The sequence below is a fragment of the Amphibalanus amphitrite genome, unplaced genomic scaffold (genome assembly GCF_019059575.1).
Source record: "Amphibalanus amphitrite isolate SeventyFive unplaced genomic scaffold, NRLGWU_Aamphi_draft 000879F_arrow, whole genome shotgun sequence".
In the NCBI taxonomy this organism is placed as follows: Eukaryota; Metazoa; Arthropoda; class Thecostraca; order Balanomorpha; family Balanidae; genus Amphibalanus; species Amphibalanus amphitrite.
In genome coordinates, this window is record NW_024882373.1 from 203,759 (window position 1) to 220,157 (window position 16,399).

At 50.6% G+C, this 16,399-nt stretch overlaps 1 protein-coding gene across 2 annotated transcripts in view; it reads right to left on the reverse strand.

Moving 5' to 3' along the window:
• The window catches only part of LOC122367595 (peroxidasin homolog), a 67,078-nt gene that overhangs the window by 13,859 nt on the left and 36,820 nt on the right, over window positions 1-16,399 (reverse strand). For both annotated transcript variants that reach the window (XM_043340853.1, XM_043340855.1), the window contains exons 2-6: window positions 5,888-5,959; window positions 3,645-3,716; window positions 3,124-3,195; window positions 1,688-1,759; window positions 242-313 (exon numbers count right to left, since the gene is read on the reverse strand). In XM_043340853.1, coding sequence (XP_043196788.1) covers window positions 242-313; window positions 1,688-1,759; window positions 3,124-3,195; window positions 3,645-3,716; window positions 5,888-5,959 — 360 coding nt within the window. The remainder of the gene's footprint in view (window positions 1-241; window positions 314-1,687; window positions 1,760-3,123; window positions 3,196-3,644; window positions 3,717-5,887; window positions 5,960-16,399) is intronic.

The window sequence follows — 16,399 nt, forward strand, 5'->3', positions numbered from 1 at the left end:
CGACTGAGGCCACGTAAACAAGTCACTTTGGTATTTTACAACGCTTTAGTAGGGATAATCAGGCTATAATATATGCTTTTTTTGCTGACAAGCTTGAAGGCTGAAGATATACAACAATTTACTTTATATATAAGGTAACACAAATATATGCGCTGCGTTGATAATTTGGTCCGTAATCAAGTAAACACATTTACTTTTACACCGAAACCGACGCGACTAACTTCCCGGTGGATATACTCACAGTCGTTTGAGCGAGGTGAGATTGCTGAACGCTCCGTACGGTATCCGCTCCAGCTTGTTATTGTGTAAGAATCTGTAAACAAAGTGGTACAGAACCCCGTCAGAACACCGTTCAGCTGACACGTTGGACCACATTACAGGTCCCGTCAGAACCGCTCACCGCGCCTCACAATTCTCCCACACAGTTGGAAGTCAGCGTTGGGAGTCAACAGGAAGCGGAACCCTTCATAGCGCTATGCTGGACTCTCGTCTCTCGTGTAAGAATTCGAATGCTTGTGTGTGTTGAGTCCGACACCCCTCTAACCACTCACCTCCTCCCTCCTTTCCTTTCATTCCACTGACTCTAACATTTCCCTTCCCGCGCCTCTCGTCTGAGTCCATCTAGCCCCCCGGGCCCGGTAGCCGCTCCACTAATTACCCCGTGAATGGATGTGACGGGCGCGGCCGGCCCACACCCCGCCGGGGCTGCAGTACGGCCGACCCAACAACAACAAACACATGGGCGGCGGCGCGGTTTAATCGCACTACTTACGACTATTAGGTCAGACTTGAGCGGAGAGTGTCTGGCAAATTGAGAAGTAAGCAACGTGGAGTGAAGCTTGTTTGTAGTCTTGAGATGACATTATTAATTTATCATTGCTCGGAAAATTAATCGACGGAGAAGATGAATGAAGCGTCCATCATTTCTGGTTGGAATGCCAGCTTAGGCGCATAGTTGCAATCCCCGCTGAGTGATGTCTTCAACCAGTCCCGATAATTAATGACCACGGGAGCATAAACCGTCTAACGCCGCACCTTTCCCGGGGAGACAGATCTCCACCCGAGCAGAAACATGTGCCTAGTGACAGACGCACATCCGTCCCCTGATATCCCGACAGCAGCCATGTCCCGTGCTGCAATCGACGACCCCGAAATTAGTCTGCCAGTGCACCCATTGTCACCGCTCAAACAATACCCGCTGGACTCGGCAGTTGGAATCTGCCGCGTCACCGAATGTGGGCGACTGTGCGCTCGGACGGCTTAGCTCGGGTCGTGAGCGGAGCTCTCACGCACGTATGCAGACACGCGCTCACGTATATCTGGTCAGGGACGTCTGCAGGCCGGTGCTCGTGCCCCCTCCCCTCAGCACAGACCCCAGCCTGCACGAACGTCACGTGCACGAGCAGGGAGAATCTCCGGAGCGTGCCGCTCCGCCCCGGAACTGGTGCATGCGAGCGAGCTGTGCACATGCTGAGCCCGAGAAAATCGCCGTGGCAACTAGAAGTAGAGCGGTTTGATTTTAAATCAACCATGAGCTGAAACACGAATGTCAAGATCATAATTTAATCCATTGGTATTTAAATATTAGGTTTGCTCGGGAAACTTTCGCCAAACTCGTTGTCCAACACGTGTAAACGATCACGAGATATAAATACAAATGTGCCGACATTTCGGCGTGCGTACTTACAATCTCTCTATGGAGGGCAGATTGCTGAACGTTTCGGCGTCGATGTCCTGTATGTAATTGTAATGCAGGTACCTGGGAAAACGGCCATCAATTACTCATCCGGCGCCGGAGCGGGTCCGAGGACGGACGTTAGGGCGGAGGCCCGAGAGCGTGAGAGGGGAGGGTCGGAACGAGGTGCCCAACGCCCCACTCAGAATCTCAAGGACTGAACCGGGCACACGCGTATGGCTTGGAGCAGATGTGTTGTGGCGAGTCAGCTGAAGCCGGAAAAGGATGGTTAAGAGAAGATCCATCGGCGTATGGACCTGTACAGTATTGCACTGGAGTATGTGACAGAGGCGTCGGTTTACCAAATGTGCGTGTGGTTACCAACATTGAAACAGTGGAGCCACAAAAGAAGTTCGCTGAGGGCAGCGGCTGGCTGAACATTATGCCTGAAGGTCACTCGGATCGTATAAGGATAAGTCATTTAATTTTAGCCCCATAGATGTCCCTAGTCGCGAGCGCCTGAATGTATACTGTACCGCATGGTTCAGCACTGTCCCATAGATGTCACTAGTTGCGAGCGCCTGGATGTATACTGTACCGCATGGTTCAGCACTAGACCACAAGCAGCAGCTAAAGCGATATAATATTGGCATTAGAGCCACTATGCTGGTGCAAATCGAATGCGACGAAGATGGAAAATATTACTCATGATGCTCAGAGCGGATCATCTTGAGCACAAAATAAAGAAAAGCGATGAGGTAATTAGCGCAATATCTATTCCAGCTTGGTAGTTTTTGTCACTTGTTTACGAAATTTGAGAACGGGAGAAAAAGCCAATCGCGCTAACCGTCTCCACTAACGAACAAACTAAAACTAAACGTATAGGTTGCCGAGGTCTGACAGACGGAGCTCATCCATCTTTAACAAAATCAGTATAGCCTGGTGACTACCCTGTGAGCTCCACCAGCGCCGGATACTTTACGCTGCTCCACCCACCCTTCCATTGTCTCCCCATCTATCCAGTGTCCACCCATGTGTCTATAATGTCCACCCAGCTATCCAGTGTCTATATCCAGCTTCCAATGTCTACCGTCTGTCCACCTCAGGGGCGGGAGCTCGATAGCGGAAGATAGAGCTCAGAGATACAACCGAGTCGGGTGAGACGATAGACGAGACTGGAGTTCCTAATTTGAATACAGGATGTTCCGTGGGCCGACCAGTCAACTGGAAACGCATGTGGACCTTTGCTACCGGAAGTGACCGATCACGTGATCTACATAGGGTGATGTTATAGGATCACACCACACCTAAGTGGTGTGGGGCAGGGTAGAGGGTAATGCAACTGTGTGTGGGGGAGGGGCATAAATTGTCACTAGCGGGGTTTGTAGGGAATGGGGAGACCAGGGGTAAGTAAGAACGGGTAAGAACAAGAACAAAATTATACTCACAATTGTTCTAGTTTCGGCAAGTTGTGGAAGGCGTCAGCATCTATGTGGCGAATCCTATTTTTGTACATGTATCTGAAACATCCACAGACCTTCATTAGTTTTCAACTTGTTGTTGAAGCATTGACTTAATTCTTTCTCGGCTGAGTCCCTTAATTGTTTAATTCTAGGCTCTAGCACTCATATAATAACAACTCACAAGTAGTTAGCTACCAACTGAAAAATAATAACTTAAACTTTGAGATGTTCCTAAAACAAATGCATATTTACGGCCCGGAAATGGGCTAAAATACGGCACCAAATAAGCCCCCGATCTACTGTAAGGCGATTTCCTATCACCGCAATCCCCTTTGATGGCTCCATAAATACTGCTATAAAATCATTAATTACACGAGTCACTTGGTACGAACCCAACCGCTAACGTTACCGAGTCCCTTGAATTAATGAACAAAGCGCTGCTTTAAGTTAGTGTCCGTTACTTCCTAATATTTATCGGTAAGGCTTAAGTCTTTGCACATACTTACAAATATCGGAGTTCATTCAGCCCGAGGAAGGTGTCTTTATGAAGCCGTGAGATCTTGTTGTTGTTCAACAGCCTGCAAATACATGATGGTTGTTACTTGTTGAGGTTAGACGTTGTCAACACGAAAGTCCTCTGATATAGCATTCAACAACACGCCAAGGCACACTTATATCCAGAGTTTTCCTTTCAAAGTACCTAATACCGTCGTAAGCTTTTAATCCTGTCCTTAACCCTCGCCGGCCGAGGGGGGGGGGGGCGGGTGCCGCCCCCCCCCCCATAGGGTTTTTTCGCGATAGCTACGAACACGCTGGCGATAGAGAGCTGAAACTTGGCATACCTGACCTTTGATCCAAGCCGGATCTTTTGACACCAACCGCATTTTTGGGTCAGGTCAGGTCACTGACCTATGACGTCATAAGTGAACCTCTGCACGGTCTTCAGATGTCGCAACTTCGCAACGCCCTCACTGCCAGAGGAGATGTCACAGGGAAATGAAACTTGCAGGATCTAGTATCCATTATGAGTCCCACAACTTGTATATCTCGGATTTTTCCTAAAGGTCATATGAGGTCAGGTCATTTTCGTGACCTCACCATTATAAGTCAATGGGGAAAAATTCAAACTGCTATTCTGGCGCCGGGAACGATCTCCAACTATCTCAAGCACACAGAATCGTGATTTGATGCACTCCTTGCAAGGTTAGATGCGTCACTTTTGCAATGTTGACCTTGCGTGACGTCATTTATGACGTCATCAAGGTCAAATTAGTTTTTCGTCAATAACTCTTGATCAAATTGAGCTAGCGAGTCGGGAAAGGCACCAATGGACTCAGGAAGGCCTGCCGAATCGAATGATATGCGACATGACCTCTTTCGACCAACTTCGTGACCTGGGGGTGCTGACCTGACCTTGACCTGAGGTCAACACCCCAAGTTGACCTGACCCGGACAAAAAGTATATCATTCGACGCGCCTGAGCGAGGCAAACACGATGCTGCCAAAATCGGCGCTCTGCGGCCGTTTTTTGCGAAGTTATTCACCAAAAACTGAACCGTACCCTGGGGCACTTGACCTGACCTCAGAGGTCACCGGTTGACCTAGGACCTTAAAATCGGGTACCAATCTCTGCGTCTCGTAACGGCGCACACGCTCGTTTTTTCCGCGACGCGCTAGCTCCACCAGGGGCGAAACGGCGAGGGGGGGGGGGTCGTACCCGCCCCCCCCCCCCTCGGCCGGCGCGTATGTAGAAAACCAATAGGTCCGGCGAGGGTTAAACCAGAACAGCTATTGAAGGTCCCAAGGTAGGTAGTTAAGTTAGTACCTACATTGTACAGCCCACCGCTAAAGTAATGTAGGGTTTTACCACGGAATATATAGTCTACGACAGTCGTAGACTATCTATATTACCACGGAATATATAGTCGACTGTCGTAGACTATATATTCCGTGTCGTAGACTATATATTCCGTGGTTTTACCAATCTCAACGGTTGGCTTTGACTGGCGATTGTTTAATGCGGAGTGATCGAAAAGAAGATGTCAATAGCTAAAGTTGCAGTTGCAAGGGTGACGATACATATAAGCTACATTCAAAGTTTCATTGTAGTCTGGCTAATCGTTCCTAAGCTTCAGAAGCAGAACATACCCATGACTGAAACCCCACATTACTTCTGCTGTGGACTGTACTATAGTTCGTTTTTCTTAAGTTTGCCCCTCACTGTAAACGTCTTTTTGAACATAGCACGAGAATTGCTAGCTGAATTACTGAGAAAACTGGTTGGCGCACAGTGATTTGACCAGATTTAACAGACGATCAATTTCATCAAATTTACTTACTATTTCACAGACTCTTAGCTGGCATTTGCTAATACCTACAGCCCCACAGGGATAGACGACTTCTCAGGAATTATGTCTGAACTAATAAATAATTTGCACGGCGCTTAACATAACGTTAAATCGTCGGTGTTCAATACTTTTTTTTGAAAATATTATTCATATCTACAATACAATGTGCGCTAACCAGTTTTCTCAGTAATTCAGCTAGCCATTCTCGTGCTATGTTCAAAAAGACGTTTACAGTGAGGGGCAAACTTAAGAAAAACGAACTATACCCACAAGCATGGTTAATATAATTTTTAGAGGACACAACCATGAACGAATCTTAGCAGCTTTCAACAGTCAACCGGAAGGATGAGCCACCGTCATCAGAGGCGCTGCCGTGTGGCTCACCACCTACACACACTTACAGCGTGTTGAGATTGGGCATCCGCCGGAACCCGCCCGGCGGCAGGTGGCTGATATCGTTGAACCGCAAATCTCTGAAACAGACACACGGTGTGATCAGCGCCGGCGGAATGCGATTAGAGCGCATCGATCACCGCGGGTCGATAGGTCACTGGCGTAGTTTGACACGTGACGTGTGTTTATTTTCACGGGGTCATGGTATGAGCAGTACGTCGACCCAGAAATAACGCGTGATTTCAGTGCTGTCGATGCATTGAGGGAACTACAAATGATTCGAGGAAGTGTGAATAACGTGGTTCTAGCTGACATATGACAATGAGTACCAGTTTCTCCTGCGAGTACTTGAGCGGGACGTGGGAGGAGATGCTTAGAAGTCGGATGCACCCGTAAGATCAGATAATTGCGTACCCACGCACTGTTATCATACGGTGTGACACACATTGACACATTCATAGACACATCACGTCAGCGGCCACTGTGTCACGGAGAGCTGTCAGAGTTCAGAGGAACAGTTGGGTCTGGCAGCGGCGACCGGACGTGCCTGGGGGGAGTGAAATCAGACTCGCGTCAGAAGTCAGACCCCTCAGCTCGTGTTTAGTGCGGGGATGCATCATATGAGACCCCCTTGGATGGTGCTTGTTGTGTACGAAGGCAAAAGCAAGTGGTATTCAGTTAGGAAATTTATAGAAAACTCATCAACTTAACTATGTTGCTACATCAACGCGTAAATTCTTACTTCATTTTCGTGTCTGACTATGATCTGATTTCAGCTGAACGATATTTGAGATCATACTTCGATCGTTAAATCTAAATATTTACACATAATGATCGAACGTTTACGATGAGCTAAAATGTTTGAAAACTACTTATCTTATGTCTCGATAGGTAAGAATATAAACTCGAAGCCTTAAACGTTTAAATAAAGCATGCCTTGTACATAGCTACTTATGAGTTATGAATGCACTTTGCTGATGCCCGTCGGACGTCGATCTACCGTTCCAGCTACTCATGTCCCAAAACAACGTGACAGAATGAACGTGACGACACGAATGACGGAAAGAATGGCAATGACCGCCAACAATATCAAACGGCGTTTAATCCAAGGTCGCCCACAGCCCAGAGCTGGACATCAACATAGCTCTGCTGCAGCACCGGTCTAGACAAAACCCCGGAGCAAATCAGCTCACGACCTTCAGCGCCGCATACAGCCTTTATTCCCGCCTGTTCATTGACGACCGAGTAGCCCTCCCAGGTACTCTGAGTGCACCCTACATGGACTAATGCCCGCTAACAAGCTCATATCTGCTCGTTTCAACCAAATTAGTATCCGTAACTCTTCCAGCCCCTGCTGCGATAGAGTCTACGGTGCGTCACTATTGACGCCAAGAGCGCCTCGAACGCCGCCGAGAGCGCCGCGAACGCCGCGGCCACCCTGAACGCGAACGTGATCATAGCTGGACGGCGAGCAGCGCACAGCACTGTGCAACGTGCATGACTCTCCGTGAGGGAGGGAGAGGGGGGGAGGGCACTCCAAGACGGGCGTACGGTCAAGGTGAGGGCAGTCGTGCTCCCCTCCCTACCTTGTTTCCGGCCGCAGACCGCCTTACGGGGCTATTGTTTGGTCCAGCTCGTAGGCACGGAGCGGCCGACCGCAGCAGCAGCATGGGAGGAACGTATTCCAGGAACCAGCACTGGAGACCTGGTGGGTGTGGAGTGGATAGGTGCCAAGAAGCGGACGGTGCCACAAGAGGGTGCCAGCTGGTGTAGCCAGTAGAAACACTGTAAGATACAGATATCTCTTGTATTTCGCCACAAAATCGAGACATATATAGTTTTACATACGAACTTACTTATCTAGTATTGCACACATGTTGGCGAGAACATCGAATGTAATAAACGAATACATATGGTTTTTAATATACACATAGCCAATGCAGTTGTCCAAACAATACAGCAGTTTAAGCGAACGGAACGTTAAAAGGGGGACGCACAACTTAATCGAAGGCTTTAGCAATTTAGAGACTGGTAAAAGCGACACCTATTAACAAAACTGTAACTCGCGGTTCACAGCATCTAGCGGCGACCGGCAGAAGTACATGGGCCTAGCGGTGACCGGCAGAAGTACATGGCTACATCACTCCCCCGCCCTAGTTAAACACCATAAAAAGATGTTTGGCGGCGAAGACGCGACGAACGACGGAGAGGGGGCGGCGAAGCAGGCGGCGGGCCCGGCGGCACGCGGCGAGACGGGCCAGAGCCGCCGGGGGCTCCCGAGCGGCTGGGTGCAGTAGGCGGGCGGTCCACCGAGCTGTCTGTCGCTGCAGTAGGCGTGTCGTTCACCAGGACGTCCGGCTGCTGCGGAAGCTCCAGGAGTCGGTCGGCAGTGCTAGCGATGGTCGCAAGGTCCGTCCCAGGCGGCAGGCACTGGAGGAAGGGCTGAGTCCGAGGCGGAAGAGCATTGAGGAAGATCTGACGGATGAGCGGGGAATCTTGTGAGCCTTCAGCTTCAGCAAGGTCCAGGAGATGCCGAAGGAATTGGGAAGGACGCCTGTCGCCGAGTTGTTGGCCAGAGAGCAGGCAGCGAAGACGCTGTTCGACTGATTTGCCGAACCGCTGACGGATGGCGTTGGAAAGGATGGTGTAAGGTCGGTCTTGAGGAGGGTTGCGGAGGATGTCGGTGAAGTCGCGCAGGAGGTGGCCAGGAAGAAGAGTAGCGGCGATCCGGAAGCGGCTGAGCTCATCGTCCACAGCTGCCTGAGAGAAGAAGAGGTCGAGCTGGACGAGCCAGATCACGGGGTCCTCCTCGAAGAAGCGCGGCGGCGCGACGTGGCTGCGTGGCGCGGTCGCCACGCGGAGGTAGTCCGGTTGGGCGGCAGCGGCAGCAGCAGCAGCAGCGGCATGCGAGGCGGCGGCGGCGGCTGCACCGGCGCCGGCGGCTGCACCGGTTCCGGCGGCTGCACCGGCGCCGGCAGGCTGGGTCTTCTGGTCCATGGCTGCCGAGAGCAATGGTCGGGAAGATCGGTGGCGGCGACGGCGATCCGGCGATCGGCAGGTGCTGCGGTGCAGCTGCAGAGGTAGCCGTTCGGTAAGATGAGCCGATGAAGTAGCTGGTCCTTAGTGCAGCAGTAGTAGTCGGCGTTATCCAGTTCCACACAGCACAAAATAAGGATCCTCGTGGAGACACACCATCCGCCACTTCCTTCCTACACAAAGAGAGCTGGAGGAGATAGCTCAGGGTGCAGGCCAGTGTCGGTGTGCCAGGGAACACGAGGGGATAGCGATCCCTTAGTGCGCAGAACGCGGGGTCACCAATCTGGCTGGTGTAGCCAGTAGAAACACTGTAAGATACAGATATCTCTTGTATTTCGCCACAAAATCGAGACATATATAGTTTTACATACGAACTTACTTATCTAGTATTGCACACATGTTGGCGAGAACATCGAATGTAATAAACGAATACATATGGTTTTTAATATACACATAGCCAATGCAGTTGTCCAAACAATACAGCAGTTTAAGCGAACGGAACGTTAAAAGGGGGACGCACAACTTAATCGAAGGCTTTAGCAATTTAGAGACTGGTAAAAGCGACACCTATTAACAAAACTGTAACTCGCGGTTCACAGCATCTAGCGGCGACCGGCAGAAGTACATGGGCCTAGCGGTGACCGGCAGAAGTACATGGCTACAGTGCCACAGGTAGAAGGCATGGAGGTAAATGAATCGCAGCACAAATATGAAAACGCTCACGCACAAAAAAAGGTATAACTTATTCATAAATGATTATTTTTATCTGGCAATGCTTTGTGAAATTGATTTTGAAGCCGCTCCTGAATCTCCCAAGATAGGTATAGCTGAGATAAATATCAGCATCAAGCTGATTCTGTTCTGTGCGATCCTTGAATGGAGGTCGCCCGGTCCGTAAAGGATAGGAGACTACACTGTAACTCTTGACGCAGCCGTATATCAAAGGGGCGATCTCCCCAGTCCGTGAGAAGAATCTATCCACCGCTCGGCCGAGCGCCGAACCTTCTAAAGAAGGTTTACCATGCCTATGAGCCTTGTCCGAGATAAGGGTCAGATTACATTGTGATGCGTTACACGGATAGCAGTCAGTCCTACTGAAACCTGAGCTTGGATAATGGAGCGGCGGAGACTGCTTATTACAGGGTGCGTACCAAGATTTAGGTACCTGAGTATTAGTTAGCACGGTGTGCGTCAAATGCCCAGTTTATGATCGGATAATGACCATGCTGGTGTGATAAAGTGCGCCAAAAACGCGGTTGAAGACGAATGAATCACAATTGCATTTGTCTCGATGGCGCCCGATGCTTATTTAGTGGTAATGCAAATTGCACCGTGCAGTGTGCATGAAAGTCAGCATTCAATGCAATGATTGAAATCAGCACAGCTTCAGGTGAAGCGCAGCTGTTAACCCAGTTATTCATTCGATATTTGTTGACAAATATCACCTGTCCAGCCTTCTTTTTTGCTATTTTCACGCCTCATTCCCACTGCAACCCAATCAAACCCGGTTCCCATCCATTCCAGTCACCAGTCACCCTCCAGACCAACCTCCTCGTCCTCCAGCGCTTCCGACATATTGATGGGACCATTCCAGCGCCAATCACTGGACGCTGGAGAGACCAAAGACCGCGCCAGGGGGGACCGCAGACCCCCGGCAGCGGACCTCGGACCCCCGGCAGGGCAGTTAGCCACGCTGAAAGGCCAGCTACATCCATCACCAGGCCACTAATTCAATCCGTCGCCGCTGGAATGGCTGACACCGGGCGAGAGTTGAATGTGCAGAGTGCAGTGCAAGGGTGGGAGGAGCAGACGAGAGAGGGGATGCTCAGGGGAATAACAATTCGGCACAGGGTGCATTCAAACAAATGACTCATCTCTCTCTCTCTCTCTCTCACTCTCTCTCTCTTTCTCTTTCTTTCTCTCTCTCTCTCTCTCACTCTCTCTCTCTTTCTCTTTCTTTCTTTCTCTCTCTCTCTCTCTCTCTCTCTCTCTCTCTCTCTCTCTCTCTCTCTCTCTCTCTCTCTCTCTCTCTCTCTCTCTCTCTCTCCCTTCTTCCCTCCCTCCCTCCCTCCCTCCACTGTGCAGTGACACTTCCATCAATTCATCCCTCACGCTTTGACCCTCCCCGTCCTCCCTCTCTCCAGACCTCTACCCACAGCGACAGTTTCCGTTTTGCGACCTCGCATCTCTCTGGACAGAGGAACGTCCGTCCGCGCAGGATTATACCAAGTTTGGCGCGGACCGTGCGGCGCATACGTCACACGGGCGTCACCAGCGCCGCGCCAGGCCGTATTATGGCGCGCAGTGGGACGCAGCAGTCAAAACACGGCGCCCAAACGGAGGTCATGCGCGGTCAAGAGACGGTGACTGAGACGGTGATGGAACGGGCAGGGTCATGACCGGTTACCTGAGTGTGAGGTCAGGTCACCAAAGGTCACAGCTGTCAGCTGATGACCTGACAGCTGCGAACTTTGAAGGGCATGAGAAAAGTGAAGTCACCACTTAAGTAGTGTATGTCTTCGTTGATAAGCCTTGGTTGAAGTCGCTAAAAGGAGGGATCAAATGAGGATCACTCCTATGGCCTGACAAGGTCAGAGCTTACAGGTCGAAGTCACAATCTTTGTCAGCGCTCATCCAGGCGCCATGCACCATCCGAACACCGCGCCGTTCCGCCGTCGCTGCTATAAAAGCCTGGAAGCCCTATTCGGTGCCAGCATGATCTCACATGGCGTGAAACAGTGCCTGACCTGGCTTCGGAACGCCTTCCTGGCACCTTATCTGGGGTGGTAGCCGTCCCGCTGGCTGTTCGAAGCCCTCACCGGTGAACAATGCAGACTGTTCTTGAGCGCGATCGGTGTGCGTGTAATGTGTCTCATGCATACATACAGCCGCATTGCATTAATGCGTTCCAGTGCCAGACGGCATGCCTATGGGAATATGACCTGATATGGGAGCTGCGTCTGGTCTCGGTACTTTCATACTAAGGACGACGGTTGAGGCTGCCGCCGCTCCGCACCTCGACGTGACAAATATATGGGACAGGTGCAAATTATACATGCTCGACAGTGCTCATCAAGTTGTTTGGTGAAATCGACAGACAAAGTTAAAAAAATGCCTACGTTTTATGTTAAAATACATACAAAAATAGTCGCGCGTTTCTAAAGCTTTGTTGATGACGACTCTCATCAATATTTTAAATGAAACCGTCCAATGTATATTTGTCTAGGCGACTGTTGTTTATTCTAATCATTTAGCCATTTGACTGTGTTGGTTGTTTTTTAATTTTTCATTATAAATGCAACTTAGTCAAGTAATCATCTCACATTGCCAGCTCCTTCATGACCCCTGAGCAGATCCCTCGGCAACCACCTCAGACAAAGCTCTGATTCACCATCTGGTGCGCGCTGATACCACCAGCCACTCGAGGCCCGAGCGTAGCATCAACACCCGTCTGCGGCCGAGTCCGTGAGTACGCTCGCTGACTAAGCGCAGCGAGATGTTGCTGCTGGTGGATCGACTATAGAAACACCGGTGTCTGCCGACAAAGACTGCAGTCAGGTGGACGGCGTGCTGATGGCCGTCGGCGGTAAGCTACTCAGAGGAGAGTTTGGTATCGCAGCGTGAACGGCTGAGCGGAACAGAGACAGACTGTTTATGGGACGGGACTGGGCTGATTTTCGGTCACAGCAATTAAAGAGAGGCTGCCAAACAATGGAGCTAAGATTCATTTGCCATTAAAGAAAAATGCTGAAAATGAATGCATTCTATTTTTTGCCGAATTAGTAAAGAGAATTGTGAATTTTACTTCGACCAAGTGTAGGTACTGTGAAGCGGAAGTGTTTTATCCAAGAAGTAATACTCGCGTCCGCGTTCGTAAGTATGTGTGCGTTTAAAAAGACCATAACAAACAGTCACAGGTCCGAAGAAGAGACCGTGACTCAAACATCCACACAGCGTCTGGCGGGTCCCATTCAAACGCCACCGTGCATTGTTGGGCGACTCCTAAGCCGTCCTTCTGCTCAGAGATCCTTTGTGGTGCCACAGTGACATGCCTGGCAAGGTCAGACTCTCTGACAGTCCCGCCTGGTGACCAGCATTGTTCCCCTGCTGAATGGCCCCACGTTCCGGCGTTATTTGACAGCAGACACATGGCCAGCGCCCATTCAGGCGTCCGAAGCAGCAGCTAAGGCACTTCTGCTGGCCAGGAATGGTGCATAATTCCTGCCTCCGTATTTGTTCCCGGCTTTGTGTGGTCATACCGGCAACCCAAACAGATCCACCCAAAACCTCCCACAGTGTGGTCTTCTCAGCGCTCTGGCGCCAATTACCAATTACTGCTCGGAAGATAACGTTCCTCTCTGAGTGATGACGCGTCAGTGTCGGTAATTGATGAGGCCAGGTGACAGCGCGGAGGAGTCCGCGTGCGTGCGCCTTTGCGCGCCAGCGCGAAGGCTACAGTATGGCCGGTGAATGAAATTGCATCTCTTTTATCTTCCAACTTTCTTAGGTGAATTCCCCATGGTCTGCACATATGCCTTGCACCACACTCCACAGGACCTATGTATGTATACAGGACCTATACAGGACGACTGGTCCCAATGTCCTGCTTTCACTGCCACCAATGGGGCATCAGTTCGATAACCGACAGTTGCCATGTGACAGTTGATATGTGATTATACATACCGTGCCACTGACAGTGACATGACACGGCACGAGGACAGAAGACCAGCGATGGCACATGTCACATGTTGGGCGGGCTGTTGACAGCACCAAACGCAGCCTTCTGGGAGGTCCTCCATCCGTCGCCAACGAATACAACTATAGGTCCGCAACTCACTTTCGACGCTCAAACTAGATTGAGCTTGACGTTCTTTCATTGGTGAATACTGGCTGCTGCTACGGGCTTACAATGGAACATTGCATAACATGTATGACTGATTGCATATGACAAGTGATTCACATGGTGCATATAAAACATGATATGAAGATGAAGGGAAAACGTCAAATTTAATGTCCCTATATCAAGCTTGCCAAGCACTCCCCAATTTCCTGCGGTCAAAAGCACCTGTTCACTGTTCACCTGTTCACAGTCCTTGGACACACCTCGTCCTCTAAAGACACGCACCTCAGTCTCAGGAGTAGGACGCACCTCGGTCCCTCGGAGACCGGAGACAGCCGCCCCGATTAGCACCCCAGTCGTGTTTGGGCGGTGGTATCGGTGCCCAGATCGACCCGGAAATGTCTGGGGTAGCCGCACCGTTCATTAGTTAAAGACAGTGGGGCGCAAGGGAAGATGGGTGTGGGACACGAAGGAGACAGTCATCAACTACCTTCGAGAGAGATGGGGTGACAAATGTTTATGAAAAGGAACAGCGGAGGCACGAGTTGAGCTCAAGTAAGCCCGAGAAATGCAACATAAAATATTGCAAAATATCTTGTTTATTACATTTTTATAAGTGCTTTGTTTGCCTCCATCACACATAACACGAAGTCGATTCGCAAACAAGCACAGATAACATAAATCGGTGCTGCAAATAAAGCAGGACGTCCGGGTGTCTCGCTGTCAAGCTTCTATCCTGCCCGTCACCGAAGCATGTGAAGCATCTTTCAGTAAACACCCTCTAATTAGCCGCGCACCGCCCACTGACGCGCAAACACGGCCCGGGCGGCGGTAAATACAAACTCTGAGACACTCTGTCGACACCGACACGACGGGGCGACGATGGGGACCGACGATAGGAGCCAGCGACGGAACCGACGACAGAGAGCGGTCGGGTCCGTGGGGTGGAGCGCGAACATGGAGAACACGGGGACGAACAGAGGGAGAGGGATAGATCCAGGATGGGAGGGGCCAGTGACGAGAGCAGTGGGAGATGAAAAAGGCAATGAACAGCAGTGGATAGGTATAAATGTCATGTGGTATCAGAAATCGATGGGGTAAGGGGGAAGCGATGGACTGGGAAAGGCAGGCACCAAGTGACCAGGCCATGCGAAAGCAAAGACATCCTAGACAAGGCGAGTGAGAGAGAATGAAGCCCTTCATAAAAACAATTACCCAGTATCACACGTAATCTCAATCACAAACACCTCATCCGCCCCTATACCGCCCCAGCGTCGCCGCCTCTGACCCAGATCCCCACCGGAGACTGACCCTCCAATATATGTACCGGAGACCGGACCAGCTCCGACATCCGATCACTCGGCCAAGGGCAGCGCGTGGCGGTGAGGGGTGGCACACGGTGATATAGAGGGGCGGCGCGCCACCCACCCACAAACACACAGCGCAGGCGAGTCGTAAACAATAGCGCACTGGTAAAATAGGCTGGATTCGGGCCAGGATACACGTGAAACAGATCGATGGAAACGAGATACGGTGGAGGTAAATAAAACCCGACATTGGAGCGGCAAAATGTCATGGGAGCGGGGAGTAAATTGATTTCAAGGCTAATTGAAAGCTTGGATGACGTTACCAGGTGTAGCATGACGTGACGTGTATAATTACAGAATGGCGTATATTTAACGATTCACCGTTTCTAAAATACGTAAGCTTGTCAATCAAATGAGAACCATGCGCAGTCACGTGCCAAAAGCGTTCTTTACCTTTCTCAAAATTCCTGGTCACTCATTCCGTAACGCAAGCGTTCGACGCCTCGGACGGCTATTTCAGACAATCCAAATCAAACTGTTTTCAAAACACCGGCGGCCACTGTCCATCACCTCGGCCGGCTCTCCGGTTCACTGACAGTGTTGTGACAGCCGCGGAGTGGGCCATCACTTCAGCGGCAGCCGCGCTTCCGCGGCACGTGCCGGCTCTCTGCTGTGACCCTCTCTTACCCGGCGACTCACATTTGCGCAGGATCTTTAGTAATCCGACATGTCGTATCGTAGTAGGGATTCGCCCAGTAGGGACTGGCGCCAAGCCTACGGTCTTTGCTCTTGGGGCAGATGGATAACATAGTTGAAGTGCGATTGGTAAGAGCAAGTAGCAACAGACTGAGTTGAAACTGTAGCGGCAGAAGCTCGGCAGAGCCAGCCACTCAGCACTGAGCCAGCCCAGAAACTTAAAAATTCCCTGTAAAGTCTGGGGCAGAACAGGCCACGGTTGACGCTAAAAAATCGCCACTACCTGACGGTCGAAAACAACACTAGCAGGGGGCAGCTTAGTGTTTCCCGTCGAACAGGTTACAGTTCGACAGGGTCTGAATCAGCCAGGATGGCAACAGAGCTCTGCCAAAGGTGATTCAAACGAATCCGTGAGTCAGCTGAATGGCGGAATACACCAGCGGCATTTCTCATAATCGACGAACGAGAATAGATACCGGTACTGACTTCATAGTGCGCGGTTCTCGACATTGCGTCCATATTTGGGCAGCCATAGATGTCTGTGCAAGGCAAGCGACCTCGACGAGATGACCTGTAGTAAAAAATATGCCACGCGCATCCGTCAGAAATCAATTAGGTATTTTCACTGTAAGGCGTGGCTC